The sequence below is a fragment of the Nymphaea colorata genome, chromosome 3, assembly GCF_008831285.2.
Source record: "Nymphaea colorata isolate Beijing-Zhang1983 chromosome 3, ASM883128v2, whole genome shotgun sequence".
NCBI classification, from domain to species: Eukaryota; Viridiplantae; Streptophyta; class Magnoliopsida; order Nymphaeales; family Nymphaeaceae; genus Nymphaea; species Nymphaea colorata.
This window is the reverse complement of record NC_045140.1, coordinates 5,627,715-5,644,235: the sequence shown is the minus strand read 5'-3', so window position 1 is coordinate 5,644,235 and position 16,521 is coordinate 5,627,715. Positions and strand designations below refer to the sequence as shown.

General features: G+C 38.1%; 1 protein-coding gene across 2 annotated transcripts; it reads left to right on the top strand.

Annotated features, from left to right (window-relative positions):
• Nucleotides 1-9,233: 9,233 nt before the first annotated feature.
• On the top strand, nt 9,234-11,430 carry LOC116249852 (uncharacterized). Of its 2 annotated transcripts, XM_031623155.2 has the most exons (3): nt 9,234-9,473; nt 10,179-10,462; nt 10,685-11,430. In XM_031623155.2, exons 1-2 carry the CDS (start codon nt 9,321-9,323, stop codon nt 10,455-10,457), a joined length of 432 nt encoding a protein of 143 aa, XP_031479015.1. In that variant the 5' UTR covers nt 9,234-9,320; the 3' UTR covers nt 10,458-10,462; nt 10,685-11,430. The 2 variants fall into 2 exon arrangements, with proteins under 2 accessions (XP_031479015.1, XP_031479013.1); XM_031623153.2 differs by lacking the exon at nt 10,685-11,430 and having other exon boundaries at nt 9,235-9,473; nt 10,179-10,555.
• Nucleotides 11,431-16,521: the final 5,091 nt, after the last annotated feature.

Here is a 16,521-nt window from a genome sequence, read left to right as displayed (position 1 = left end):
AAAAAATTGAATGTATAAGTAAGGTCAGATTGAAAAAAAATACAACATTCATTTATGGTTTAGACAACATGAGTATGGAATATATGAAATAATCTCTTTTCATGCTAAATCAAGTTCCAAACATATATTCATAGCTTGATTCAAACGGCTGCTTATTGAGTATAGGTTGGTCTTTCACAAAGTTATACTTTGATTCCGTCTTAGAGGTGCTGTTTAGCAGCAGGAACACGGGCCCTGACATTGTCCTATGAACCCACATCCTAAAATTTGGGGTGGATTCATGGAATACCAGTATTAATATTTCATGACTCTGGCTTGATCTTTGAGGCAGATTCATAAGACACTCCTTGTTACCAAGCGATCCCAAAGGAACATCAACTCTCACAATTCCATGTCCATCTAATGAAACCATTAGAAGAAACGTTGGATTGGGATTCAAAATTCATTTTATCACACTCAAGGAAAACATAAATGTGTTCAGATTCCATTTTGATTGGATTATATTCAGGCCTATAATCGTGCCCACTATACTACTTGACATTTGGTTGAATAGATAGCATGTAATGATGGTATGGGCCCTATTAAGAAAGATCTAATTGAGTATCAAAAGGAAATTACATAAACAAATATGATTTAACTTCTAAAGTCCAAGTTAGGAGTAACTGCAGGTACTCAAGAGATCATGTCAAGAGCTTAATCAATCAAATGATTTCTTAGGCGTAATTCACATTGAATGGTGACCGAAAAGAGGAAAGCATATGAGATTATCATAACTTCTCATTCTCTTGAGGAGAGCCTTCCCGTGAGCTCACCAAGTAAGGATCTTCCCCTACCATCATCCGCAAAAAAATCAATGAAGAATACTCTACCAAGGTCATGAGTCGTGGCCTTAAGAGGCGTAACATAGCTGCAGGCATGTAAAAGACACATCACATGTTCTTGTGGGTGGTATTCTCCTGGACTATAAAAGTTGGGTCACAATACCCAAGTTGAAAGGTATACCGTATTTCACCCAATTCCTGACATAGCCCACGACTAGAGAGGCAGGGGGAATGAGGAGGCCTTCAGGTCTTCTTCGAGCAGTGGAATGTTAACTTCCTGCTCGCCTAAAGGTCCTGCATCATTTTTATAAGGTCCTCTACCTGACGCCCCATTAACTCCTATAGAGTTAACTCTATTTTTTAGCCAACTTCTTTGAAACTGAAATTGGAAAAAACTCATGTTGCAGTCACTTTCTTTCAACCATGAATGCTACATTTCGGCTTCCAAAAGATTTTCTCCTCATGGATAATCGACTCTAACTCCTTCCTCAACATCCATTCATAATTAACATTTCTAGAGGGCAGAACTCCCAATTGAACTCTCTTTAACTCAAATTTCAACTGTCAAAGAGGAGACATTGCCATAGAAATGAAAGTCCACCACAGAACTTTCCTCCACGTAATCTCCAACTTCAAAGCGAGCTCTAACTTCTGAGTACCAACAGTCTTTGACCACATCTGCACAGTCTGGTCTAAGAAGCCTGCATTTGTAGAGTCAAAGAAATTCTTCAAACTCTTTGTGCTGCCTCTACTCACAAGAAAAGGATTAGACCACAATAATGGCCGGAGATCGCGCAGGAAAGAGTGCAGAGTGAGAATAAAGGAATGGTCTGATCTCCAGGAGCGAGTTGCATGCGCCATTAAGTGCACGCAACCCATATCCTCTGTAAGAGCAGAGGGGACATTTTTGTAACTCATTGAAAAAGAATGTTCTTAGTAGTCTTTTTTTACTTTTTTTCGATTTTCAATTTTGTCATATAAAAAGTTTTATTTTCTATGTGAACTAGGGATATTTTATCATTAACCATACTAACACACGAAAATTCTATGCACCAGTATGACACATATAATCAGATAGATTCGCTGATCTCCCCTAGCCCTCGGATTGCACTGGAATATGATTTTTATATGCATGTTTTTGCTTTGGTGACTATATATATATATATATATATATATATATATATATATAGAACCATTTTACATATAAAAAATGAATGTTGGAACCATGCTTCATCTAGAAGATCTAACATAAGCCTTTATAATGCGTATAATCCCGAGATTAATGACTTAATGTTCTCCTTCCTCCCCCTGGAGTGCACTGAAATATGATTTTGACATGCATTTTTTGCCTTGGTGGTGACAATGTCTATAGTCGTTTTGCATATAAAAAATGAATGAACCGCGCTTAATGTTTAGTAGCACTACAAAAAGGATTAATTCACCGACTGATGTCCGAAGAAACATGAACGAAGAACATCTTTCACCGATGGGTAGGATGTTAGTTGAAATTGGATACCCAATGTTCGACATGCAAACGTCAGTAAACAAGATACTTTTATAGACGTTTTATCGTGAACATTGGTAAAAATTAAAAAAAATTACATATAAATTTTTAAAAATTTCATTTATTTTATATCAAAATTTTGAAAAATTAATATTTCGACTCTTGTCAAAATTTTAAAACTATAATTTAACCTTTTCTTAAAAAATGTCCTCTAAAACGATGGAAGTTACCCTTTTAGCCAACAAGCTAAAGCACGGTCAAGCCAAGCCTCGATTCACTGGCAGAGAGAAAACTAACTCAAAATTTTTAAAAACACTTTTTCCTTTCATTCAACCAGAAATTACTAACTCAATTTGCAATGCTTATAAGTTATAAGAACACTTTTATATATATATATATATATATAATGTAATAAATAACATTATATATATTTTGTGGAGATGTAGCTGCGCCTGTGCTTCCACATGCAGGCCGCCATAACTCCGGCAACAAGTCGTCTTGGTGGGGCTGAAAGGGCGTCAGCCCCGAGACGCGTCGATAATCTCAGGGAACGGAAATCAAAAGGTCGGAGCAGCCATTGCTTCTCCCCAAATTCATCCACGCCCTTCACTTTCCACTTTCCCCAATAACCAACATTCCTTCCTCCTGCCATCATCGCCTTCCTTTTTCTCCCCCTTGCGTTACCAACTTGCCATCTTTCTTGTCCCGTTCGTTTCGCCTGCAGGTCCTTTTTCTTCTCTCTCAATATTAATATTCCCCGAGTTCTTCGAGAAATTTGCCGACCGTTAGCTCATAAGTTTATAATTCTGTTTATCGTAAATAAATGAAATACATAATTGATAATTCCCCAACCGACGCCTATTTTGCAATCTGCAACATTAGCTCCAAACAGCTTAGTTTTAGAGAGCTTAAACAAGGGTTTTTGTTTATATTTTGACAGGCTTTGACGTTTGCAGTGGTTATATGCAAGGGGGCTGGTGTGGGCCACTGCCCACACTAGCTCAAGAAAAATTTCATTAGAAGGGAAGATTCAAAAAATTACGTTAAGGTGCCTACACTAAACCTAAGCTTTTGACTCTACTGCATAATGCACTGGAGAACATAAAACATTGAGGATGGCACCTCTGCCCTAAAGGCTTATGCGTCTTATAGGGGTGACCTCAAGCTCGATTCGTGAACGAGTTCAAACGAGTCATTTGCTAACGAGTCGAACTCCAAACTTACCTTTTGTGTCTTATTTGGCCTTTTTACTTTGGTTTTGGTTTGAGTCTTGTGTCTTATTTGGCCTCTTTGCTTTGGTTTTGATGCCAAAACAAAAAACAGTAAAACTTGTGAAAGATACTTTTTATTTTGCATTTTTTTTTTTTTGTCTTTGGTGACATGTTTTTGAGGAGAACGTTGATGAGAATTTTAAAAAGTAAGAGCAAAAGTCTCTCTAGAGGCAGAGTGGTCAGTATGGGCCCATACCCAGTCATGTTGACTGATGGAAGAGTTGGAAGAACGAGTTCTTTTATTTTATTATATTTATTTTATAATATTTATTGATTAATTTCTAAAATAGAAAAATCCCAGTACAAGGCAATTTTTATCGGCTGATTTTTAAAAATCCGGTCATGCCATGTGGTTGGAATATCAAAAAGTATTTGAATACAAAAATTGTGATTTTGAGTTGCAAAAATCGAAATTTATGACTACCAATTAACTTAACATCATTGACCTTAGCAGTGGAGCTTGAAATTTTTATCCAAGGGCACTATTTCAAAATTCTCCAATTTTTTCTCGAATTTTAAGCAAATAGTTAAAGGCATTCATGTGAAAATAAAGGAAAAGTTAAAGATATGGCGCTGGTGCTGGCAACTGCCCATACCAGCCCTAATGTGGCTTAGCGACTGCATTGGATTTTGAAATCATACAAAAAAATTCAATTGTAATAAATCTTCTCTAATTTTCATATATAAATTTGAGTATCAGTTTGGTACATGATTGGTGCCCAATAAAGACCCAATCAAATTAAATATAAATGCCTGAGGTGATGCCAACAAGTAAAATCCAAGTCTAAGTTTGAAACCAAATTGGATTGCAAGGGTAGATCTGAATCGAATCCGAACCGTTTACATCCCTAATGGCATCTTCATCTTAAGTTCTTTTCTCTCCATGGTCTCTCTTTTTTGGGCCAAACACAAAAGTAGAACTCACTGCCAATCACTCTTGAGATTCACATTTGCAGTGGTGTGGCCATTAACAACTAAAAGTTAGTGCATTTCTCATCACAAGAAAAGGAGGAAACAAAAATCCCAAAAAGTGCACTGCCACTAAATATGAAGCAGTAAACAGTGGTGGAACAGTAATGGATCCTACTCATTCATGGCCCCATTTGAGACCTCCATAAAAAAAAAAAAAAAAGATACCCAAATACAAGACAACACATGTTGAGACATGCCCACTTTCAGAAATCCATGAGATTGAATGCACCTTATAATTGGGACAGTGCATGTTGCCTTTCACTGCTCCAACTGACTTGATGTTGTTAATGTTGCTGTTGAACAGAAGAGTGTGCACCACTTTCGTTTATAGACAGGGGCGGAGCCAAGGTAGGGCCCCCGCATGGCCCCTGGCTCCACCTCAAACTTTTTTTTAAAATTTACATGTAAATTTTAGAAAATTTCATTTGTTTTATATAAAATTTTGAAAAATGATATTTCGGCCATAGTCAAAATTTAAAAACTTTAATTCAGCCCCGCTCATGAAAAATTTCTAGCTCTACCCCTACCCCTGTCTATAAAGGATGTGATGGGAAGACCTTCTTAGTGTGAGCTGGCTCTTGGTTGGACTGTAGGGTACCCTACAACTTTGGTCATCCACTACAGACAAGCTTCTATTTCAATGCAAAGAAGCCATGTATGAGAACTTGTGATGCTTGCTGGCTGACTCTGCCTTGGGCAGTGCCTCAACTTTATCCAAGTAAACAGTGACTTGTGGGATCTTTCTTGCATGAAGGACTAAGGGGTCCTTGGAAGGCCTAAGATTCTATTTGTTTTTAAATATTCTTGAAAATTACTGTCCTCAAATTCCTTGGGTTCCGCACCGGGCTGACTGGTGACAGAGCCTAAAAAAAAAAAAACTGGATTGCGTAGGGATGTCAAAAGATTAGATTTGAATCAGATGTATCTTTTGCTAGATTGATTTAACGGATGTTTACATGTTCAAATTCAGATTTGAATACAAATGAAGAAAAGTGATACCATATACGAAATCTAATTTTTGAATTTACTATTCAAACCTAGCTTTGTTTTCATATCTGGATCTGAATTCAACGTTTACTCTTCAAACCTAGCTTTGTTTTCACATCTGGATCTGAATCCGACTTTTAAGTGAACATTTGAATCCAAACCACGTTTCAAAATGTAATTGTGCTCGAATTCAAACCTGATCAAATGCTATTTACTAAATCTGAATCATATCTGCTATCTTGATCTGATGTTAAGTTTTTTTTTTCATATCCAACTCTTTTTAAGTTTTTCACTTAGATATCTGACCCATTGACATTAAGAGTGTGCACCGGGCCAGGCCGCCGTTCATACCCAGTACTCGACCCGGTACAGGCCCAGGTCTAGTCTCGAAAAACCTGGCCCGGGCCCGATGGGCTTGCCTGGATTGGCCCGATAATTTTTAAAAGAATTTTTTTATTAATAATATATATTTTATTATTAGAAATATATTTTATATTAAAAAAAAATTTATATTTTAAAAAAATATTTTTTTATTATAACCGGGTTTGCCAGACCTGGGCCCGAGTTTCGGACATCGGGTCGGGCCGGGCTGGGCCCACCCTTAATTGGCATCCCCAGGATGCACTAAGAGGGGGATCATATTTTTTATAAGTTCTAGAGAGGATCTTATCATATTTTCTACAAATTTGGAGTTGTAGTATCTCATCATATTAGTGATAGATTAAGGGGCGTTTGATGGTTTGGAATTTTGATTTAAGAACGTAAATTCTAGAATCATAATTCCTCTTCAAGCTGGAATGGAATCAAAACTCCAGGTATTCTAAAAAGAAAATATCTTGTTGTTCAATGATTCTTATTCTTAAAAAATGAGCATTTTGATTCTAAAATTCCATGATTATGATAATATCAAACGCCCCTGAATTTGCATTTAGTGCATCTCAGATAGGATCAAGTAAGTAGTTGATCTAGTAAATTTTTCCTTAGAGGCACTAGTACATAGAAACTTAATTTTGATAACTAAAATTGATCCCTCAAATACTTAGAAAATTATCGACGAGCACTAATATATGATACATCAAATATATCTCTGTCACAACTGGGAATCTCTACCATCCATATTCCACATTGTAAATGCGCTCATCTTGGTGATGTTTGTCCATATCTATACCAATATTTTGATTGACATAACTCTCATTCCACACCCACAGCAGTGAGTTAGACTTAACTGGTTCAACAGGGGATAAGCTTCAGATCTTTTCAGATTAGACACCTAAATAGACAGCTCCTGTGAATGTCCATGCCTCTGCATGTATGTGTCTTTATCTAAGGGTACTTTTGCTTAAAACCCTAGAGTTGAAAAGAAGATCAAGAGTCCAGTGCCTGGGGTCTACATATCCCTTACCCTAATCTAGAAATAGTTTACCTAACCTCAGTTCCAAAGTAGTCACAATAATGGGGGAGAGAGAGAAAGAGAGAGAGAGGTTAAGAACCGGCCACATTAGCCTCAAGAACGCAACCCTTGACCCGAATCAATACTCCACAATACCATCAGAAAAGCACCATCCAAGAATCGAATCAAGTGGCGTTCGTATAGCATGTTACAACGGATGAATTTCATTTTCATTGATGATACTGAAGGTCACTGATTCAGGTTAGAGCAATCCTATCCTATTCGATCGGTTGCACTAATGAGAGAGAGGGAGGGAGAGGGTCATTTGTTTGATCTTCAACTAACTAAATTTGGCCTCACCATGCAACTATTACTAAGTGGCCATGCATAATCTTCAAGTGTAGATCTTATGACTTTGTTTAAAAGAAAGATAGCCAACATAGAGATTTGTGCAAGTGGTAAAAGGGAAACATGAGGAAGGTTAGGTTAAAGATCTTGGACCAATATTTCTACTATGCCTCCATCCTTCGGTATCGTCTCTGTAAGACATGATGCCAAGGCTCACCGGTTAAAGAAACTTCACATAACTTTAGAGATATCATAATACCTAATAAAATGACTATAGAAGAAGGCTAAGAAGATGTATGGTAAGCAATCATAGCTGTTTGAGAAAAGTAACAGTATATTACTGCACTTGTTCCAAAAGAAGATCTGATTCTTTAAAGTGTCCAATAAATCTAACTATTTTGGGTCGGAGGCAGGAGAGAATAACATAACATAATATCACTATTGTCAAACAACGGCCCCGTAGACACTATCAACCATTTCACATTGTTCCTGGAAGGATATACATGTTCTGCAAATTGCTTCAATGTTCACATGGTGGGGCCTCACCAGCAACATATTATACTTCATTGGGTCCTCGTGATTGTAATGCGCTCGACGATCAAATTCAAACTATTCAAGAGTTCCATGTGGAATTGTCGTCCCAAACTCAAGTTGATTGTGCTTCGGTTTCCCCGGAAAACAAACAATTTCGGAGTAGCTTTTCCAAAGCCATGTCCTCGTATCCTTATTCACGGAGATATGAACAGAATTAGCCTTCTTCTTCTAACAACACCATCCGATTACCATTTGTTTTACTTTGAAGGTATACTTGTTTGTAAGAGCCTTCCATCGGAGGCATCAGTATACTTTCATCAATATATATATATATATATTATATGCGACAAAACATTGGTATGAGTGACCCATATTGTTGGTCATATTTTTTTGCTTTCTCATCTCATTTTACTATTTTGTAGCTTCATGGATACTACTTTTTTAGACTACAAACAATGGTATGCGTGACAAAGGATGTATGATAAGACCACTTATGTGTTGAAGCAGTTCTAGACCCAAAAAATATGAGAAAGAAAGAAGGAAGAAGGAGAAAGGGCTGATGTATGGACATTTTGGCAACTAGAATACAAACTAAATATCATATAAATTTATTTCAAATATTCTTAAAACACTACATAATAATATTTTATGATTATGCTACAAATATTAGGATAAGTCTATAAAATGCTTTTGGGAGTGTTGCAATAGCCAAACATTCCTAAAAAACTCTTTCAAACCCCAAAACCAATTGAAATTCACCACCTAAACTGTTCTCTTTTCTTTTGAGAATTCTTGACCCATGTCAATCCTGCCAAGGGGTCTTTTGAGATTACTTTTCTTCTGACCAACTTCAACTTGAAGGATCTTAGAGTTTAACCAGTAGCACTTTCGTTGGGACATGAGATGTGTCATTTTGTGCCTCACATAATTTTTTTTCTCTAACTTGAAGTTGATTATGTTTCATTTTCCCTTGAAAAAGGACACAATAATTGATTTTCAAAGATTTCTCCTTTTTTTTGGCTGGGACAAATTTGAATGCTACCAAAACCAATGATGCCAAAGAACATAGACATTGTCTGCTCAATCAACCAAAACAATACCAAATAGAAAGATTTTGGAGAGGAGGAGGAGGAATTTCTGTCGACGTTGCCGGAAGGAAGAGAATATGGTACCAACCCCATCAGATGGGGATACTTTGTGGGTCCCACAGGCAATCGGCCGGCCGGCCGGCCGACCGGAAAACCGGAGGTAGCGGGTAGTGCCGGGCGGCCGTTCACCTTTCCCACTCTACCCGCAGTTGACACGTATCGCTCTCTCTTTAAAATGTGACCGAGAAACTGCCGATAGCCGGTAGCCCCCAGGCGTGAGGCCCGTGCTTCCCACATAAAATGCGTCTCCTGACTCTCCTCTCCTATTGATACCCACCTCCCTCTCTCTCCCTACGTCTGTTTCGTTTTTGCACTCCGATAACTTTCCGGCCGAAGTCCAGAGAGATGGACGGCGTGAAGACGGAAAGCGACCACCGAGAGAACGGAAAGTCCTGCAAGAGCGTTACCCTCGAAGAACTGAGGGAGAAGATGGCCGAGTTTGCCAAAGAAAGGGATTGGGATCGGTTCCACAGTCCCAGGAACTTGCTCCTCGCCCTGGTATGCCCATTCGCTTCCTACCCTTTTCGCCCTTCTCTCTCTAGAAGCCCCATGCCTTGGTTTTTCAGATGGTTTCTCCTTATTTTTCTGTTGCTTGGGAGAAAACATTGGTTTTCTTCTACATCCCTTCACAATTACATCAGGAGATTGCGTTTGGTTCTTGGGGTTTTCCTTTTTTCCGCAATAGAAAATACAAATTTCTCTTGTTCTTGTTGTTGAGATACAAACGAAACCCTAGTTTTGCTTTGGTTTCATTGATAAGTTTTCTTTTTTAACACTGAAATCACCTTCCCTTTGTAGATAGCTAGATGTCTATTTTCCCCATGACAGCCTATCATATGGTAATATGCATCTCTCCTTTTCTAGGCTAACATACTAGCTTGAATATAGCATTTAACATCCATTAAAGGACCCCACGCTTTACATTCTTTAAGAAAAGAAGGAAGGCCAAAACCTAAGAGCCTATGAATCCTCTACCTTTTTTTTTGTGTTTGTGAATAAAAATTTCTTGGTGGTGAGTGGTAAACCACATTCGTCAGCCGTTTGCAATACCATCTGTTAGATTTACATTTTAAAGTATACAACACAGACTACTGCCGAAGAATCTGTGGGCGAATGTGTTAATGCATAGAGTAGTTGTGCATTTGGCTGTTGTTTGGTCCTTTTTGGTGACTTCCGATTTGTGGGGGCGTGCTGTGCGTATAGGTGGGAGAGGTGGGAGAACTGTCTGAGATATTCCAGTGGAAGGGAGAGGTGCCGAAGGGGCTGCCGGACTGGAAGGCGGAGGAGAAGGAGCACCTGGGCGAGGAGCTGTCGGACGTGCTGCTCTACCTGGTGAGGCTCGCCGACATCTGCGGCGTGGATCTCGGCAGCGCGGCCCTGCGCAAGCTGCAGCTCAACGCTATCAAATACCCCGTCAAACTCTGCAAGGGCTCCTCCGCCAAGCACACCTCTTACAACAGCGGCTCCACTGGCAACCAATGAAGCCAGTCTCTCTCTCTCTCTCTCTCACATGGATCATGTTTCATGACTTTTTGATGTTGATGCACAGTTTGTTGATTTAATCTGGGTTTTCTAGTTCATCTCTCTTTCTCTCTTTTGTTTCTCTCTCTACTTTTGGGGAGGAGTTGGAGGAGTTTTCCTGATGTGGGTGTTTTGTTGTTTCTTTGGTGGTGGGGCTGCATGAACACCATCTGGGGTGGCGTGTTCAGATGGGAATCGGGGAACACCCTTGAACTCATCTTTCGAGTTGCAGATGTGACGAATCCTCCAGCAAGAAGAAAGAGAATCAAAGGCGCCAAGAGAGAGAGTCAAGGGCACCAGCAGCCTGGTCTCTCTCTCTATATATCTATCTCTATCTCTACAGTGGGCCTCATTTTTCTCTCTTGGGGGTGAAAGATAGCGTGAAACCAAGGAAGAAAAAGTTTCGCAGGGACTTTTACCCAAATGGGTAACGTGGCGTTTGGAATGTAAGTGGTGCCCAAAAAAGGGTAGGTTGTCGGGAGGTGTCTGGAAAGCAAAGGAGAAAAGGTGTACGTTTCTCTTCACAGTGGCCATTAATTTTAGGAGAGATTCCAGAGAATGGGACATCATTTGCTTGCTTGTCTTCCAAAAGCTTTTTAGACTTTCAACGCGAAAGAAGGAGAGATATATAAGCAATCAAGAGAGATAGATGGAAAGAGAGAAGAGCTACCTTCCCTTAACTCTCTAGTAAGGACGGTTCCGGTAAGCTTTCACTCTGTTGCATACTGAAAACTTCAGCAATAACAGCTTCATCTCTCTCGCTCGGTTGAAAAGGTCTTTGTCTTTGTTAGTCACCTGAACTTTGTCAATTCATGAGTGGTGTGGCCAAAAGGTGCGAGTTGATATTTTTTTAGTGGGAATGATTACCGACACTAAAAACAATAAAGAAGAGGGTTTGGACTTCGTTTTCATTGTACAAATGATGGAGATATTGAAAAGCAGGCGGTGCTAGCCCATTTCTTAATTGCTCGTGATCTTTTTAAATGATTCTTGGAACACCAACTTAAAGTAGCTTTAACAATTCTCCTCGGTTGCTTGTGCGCGTGTGTTTCTGCGTGCCCACTTATCAAGTATAATGAAACGGCTAACTTTTTCTCATAAATCCAAGTTATAATTTGGGGTGTTAACAAGAGCAATTTGAGGGGCTTTGCCGATGCTTTTTAGAGGGGTTAGGTTTGGAATCATTTCTTTTTCTTCACAACTTCGTTTTTTCCAAAAAGTGAATATACTTTCTCCCTTTCCTTTTGTTGTTCAGATGAGAGTGATGAATGCTGTAATTGCAGTAGTGGTGGGGTACGTTTTAAGTGGCACTCCAAGGTGTAGGATTTTTTTTTTTAATTTGACTCGATAAAATCCATCTGGGTTGAGATATTTAATTGATCGATGACGTTGCAAAAGTTTTGTTTTTAATTTCTTTTTAATGTTTACTTAGGAAAAACTATCTCCTTAAAACCTTTAAGGCTATATCTGTTTAGGGACTTGGGTGTGCAGTTTAGATGAATAACACACTTTTATGTCTTTAAGGTCATGATTTGTTTCGGAACTTTGGTGTGTAGTTCAGATGAATAACACACTGGACGTCACACAGTAACCATGACATTCAAACTTTAGATCCCTTGTGTGTGAAGGCAGGGGCAAGGGGGGCTCGCATAGAATGTGGTCCCACCTCAACTAATTGAAAAAAAAAATACATTAAAAAAATTGAAATTTTTTGGTTGAATAATGTATTGTATTCAAGTTTAGTTTGGCCCTACTCGGATAAGTTCGTTGAACCGTTTGGCTCGTCCTTGAAAAAAATCCTATGCTATGTTCCTTGAGACAGTTAACTTGTTGACACCTATAAAAGAAATTAGACCAATTGCTGACCTCTTATCGGTTGTTGGCATAACTAGCTTTGCAAGGGGCTGAGTTATAAGTAATTTTATTTGCAAGTCAGTGCATGTGTAACTGCAAAACTATTGTCACTCCTGGTCGAAGTTGTAGGAAAGGTTCATGAAAGGAGATTATATGACTAAATATGATGTCTACGTGTGCACATATGGGGAATTGTTTAATCAATTAGTAGATACTTTTTAAAATGCAAGTTTAAAAAGTTTACATTTGATTTTGAAAAGTCTATCAATCAAGATTGATCAAACCATTCATCAATCAGTTCATACAGTTTTTATATTTGTTTATTCAGTTGACATATTATAAAATGTGAAATGTGACATCTCTACGATATAATTAAAGGTACTTAAGCTGTACAACACTTACATAAGACATGAGATTAAGAAACAAAGGAAGGTGCCTGCAGATGACAAGAATCATTGCGCCACCAAATTGGTCTGTAAAAACAGATGCAAGCAAAGCGTCTTCTTTCGTCTCTCCCACTTATCAACCACAAAGAACACTGAAAAGTATTACTGACATAAATCTGAAGCACCACGTTGGTTTTTATGCTTACTGTTCACTCAATGATGATGTCTTCCAAAGTGACACTATGTTCACAGTTATCCCACTTATCAAACTTAAATGAACAGTTTACAGCTAAAAGCCATTATTGAAGCTTAATTCACCGATTAATTAATCTTGAGTTGTTGGTGGACAAGGATACTAAAGCTGCAGGTGATTGTTTAAATTCAGAAAATGGTGGCAGCGTTGAAGTTTTCTCAGGTTAATTTCATGTTATCTCATGCACATGATGAAACAGAAGCAAGAGGCGCTTTTAAGTGTCCCTTTCGTTAGATGGGGCTCGAGGAGAACAAGAACATCTAGTCCCCCATATACATTTCCTCCACCCTTTTTTTCAATTTCTTGTGACATTGATATGAATATCTTTTTTTCCTGAATTTTACTTGGGCTGAGAGACTTTCACATGCTCGGAACCTAAAACCCTTCAAGGCTGTTCTCCTGTTCTTATGATCCTAGATTATTAAAATGCCTCATCATCTTTTTGTTTTTGTTTTTCTCTCCACCGCTAAAGATCAAAGGCAGAGATTGTTCCTGATCCATTTATCATTTAAGTGTCTAGCACATACCAATTTTTCCAAAAAAAAAAAAATGTACAGTTTCTAGGTAAAAGAGAAAACTACTAAAAAAACTAAGACTAGGAAGAAAATTTAGAACATGTAAAAATTGACAGGAAACTTGAATTCGATTTGCTACTGAACAGTTGATTAGAATCAGATGATCGAGTCCGATTCATTGGCTGCCGATGCATGACAAAGATGGGGAAAAGAGAAGTTCTTCATGATATCTTGAATGTGTGTAGAATTGAAAAGAACACAAGTGGAAGACCTTAAGAACAGATGAATGCTCTGAAGATTTGCATGAAAGAAATCAAGGGTGAGATGAAGGGTTTGAAGAACAATGAAAGCCGTAAATGGGCACAACTCTAAGCTCCCCAGAAGAGAGCGGGGACCTCAAGGACTTCATGGCCCTGAGATGAATGCTGAATGGAAGCTCTGACCAAAGAGTCCTGGCCCGGGGGACCATCCTCTTCAACCAACTCGCCAGAAGATGAAGCTACAAGCATATCCACAACCCTGACCAGAAATTGTTAAGAGGTCAGCCATTGCCGGGCGGCTGCCACCGGCGGGATCCGCCACTCAAAAGGCCTCTATGGTCCCTATTGAGATTCTGATAATGACTTACCCTTTCTATATAAATTTTGTCATTGAGAAGGTTGGACTGTTCAATTCCAAGTTCTTAATTTTCCCCTTAAAATTGTCGGCACATTGCAGAATAGGAAATCTTCAATAGGCCAGTGGTTAAGATGATAAGATCCTCAACTTGAGATATATTTCGATTGCCTTGGAATTTTGGAACTGGAAACTTCATTCAAGAATTGGTGGAATGGGAACACTTTGCTCCCCATTCCATTTTTCTATGATGTGTGATGGAATGAGATTTTCATTCCAGGTAATACTTTCTCCTGTGTTTGATGGAATGGAAAGAAATTGATGGGAACAACTGTTGCTGGAGCTCCCTCTTGATTGCCTAACGATGGGCAGGATATTTCGTGTAGCAAATTTAAATTTTTAAAAAAATTTCTTGCCCATCAAACTTGAGATGAAAAAAATAAACGTTGAGTTGGTTTTCAGATTTTTTTTTTTTTTGAAAATTTCTTTCCATCTCAAGGGTGGAAAAAAAATTTCAGGATGAAAAAAGTTACCTTGGATTTTCAAGCAATGCTGAATCCAACTAATTTGTTTTTTCTTCTTTCATTCTTATCAAACTGAGAAAATTGAGAAAATTGTTTCTGGAACATAAACCCAAGTACAACAAACACAAAGAGGTTTTGGAAATATGGATTTTGTTTTTTCAATTTACCAATTTCAAAAATTTATTTCTGAAAACTTCTTTTCGTTTTTATATTTTCAAGGCATCGAAAGGCCCTCAAAGAATTGGCTGATTCGACGATTCAGCCGAATTTGTTCGGGATCTGCAAAAAAAATATTATACGTGCATTATTAAGAAAAAAAGTAAAAGAAAATTATTTAAAACTAATGATAAAAGGAAAATTATAAAATATTTTATAGATTATAAAAAATCCCTAGTCTGTGACATAAGTGGACACCCTTGTATCCGACCATGAAGAAAATTGGCAGGCCGCATCTTGGGAAAGCTCACGTACTGATTCATTTCACAGAATATGAATTAGATTGAATAAGATGAATTTGTGTTCATCTTTGGACTGCTCTAGCTTCGATTTCTCCAACATGTTCTTCGTGTTCTTCGGCTTTCAGAGGAAGTGGAGGTAAAGAACAAAAGAGGAGTCCTGTGTGTGACAGCAGATAAGAACAAAGTGAGATGGAGTCATCATCCAGCCAATATTAGCAGTCGCTGTCCACATTGACCATCGCCATGAGAGCATCTTTGGCGGAATTATGAAGCCTACGTGGGTGCAGAAAAAAAGATTCTAACGTTCCTTTCCCACACATGCATGCGTGAATACGTGCACACACACATACACATCCCACGCATGCCTGCACACTCACACACACATAAGACTGTAGTCAATTAATACACGATCTGCGCAAGAAGCATCTTATTATTATTCTGTCTTGATATGATTTCCAATGACATCATCAAATAAGGAGATTGATTGAGAGGAGTCTGACGGAATAATTTAAATGAAACAGAGTTTTCACTGAGAATCAACTACGGAAGGTAAACTAAAATTTTTTGGAGGAAAAAATTGCATTTTTATAAGCTAAAGTATTTATGAAAAGTTTAGGATCAAATACCCAAAATCTATATATATATATTACTACCTGTATGCCATATGATTTATGTTATTTTTATTTTGTATCACTGAAAACAATTACAAAAGGTGTGAATTGTCATTAAGAACTATGACCAAACAAGGGCAGGTTGTCAAGGTACTTGTTACGATGGTTTTCATGACACGATAAAAAAATTGACCATCCTGTCATACATCGTTGGTATATATATATATATATATATATATATATATATATATAATGCCATCAAAACCTACACGACAAACATGACCAAGATTCGAAAACAAAAAGTTATGATGGTCGATCTGATTGAAACGATTCGAACGGCCCGTGTTTATCGTGTGGGAGATGATGCCATGGTGGGGTCGCCTGCCCTGCGACATTTTTTTTTTTTTGAAATTTAAACAAACAGTTTTAAAAGATAACAGTTTTAAGCACAGTTTTGAATATGTTTTGTTAGTAATTGTGCATCTTAAGGCCTTTTATTTTAAAAGGAAACAACTATTATGCACTTTGCATTATGAATTTCCTAAAAGCTTGCTCACAAGTTAGCATCACATGTTCTTGATTGGTCGTAGTCTGATGCAGAAGTCACACCCATAGGGTTTCATTTGCCAAAGCTACGAAAGGAAAACAAAAAAACTAAAAATATTTCTCATTATTAATTCATTAACATGACGTCCAAATTTCAGGGTTCACAAAACAAAAATCCATTTCCACTAAAAAAGATGCACGGGAGAAGAAAGAAATGCTTGTAACAACTAAGAACCAAGAACATGCATGGAGCTTCAACAAGC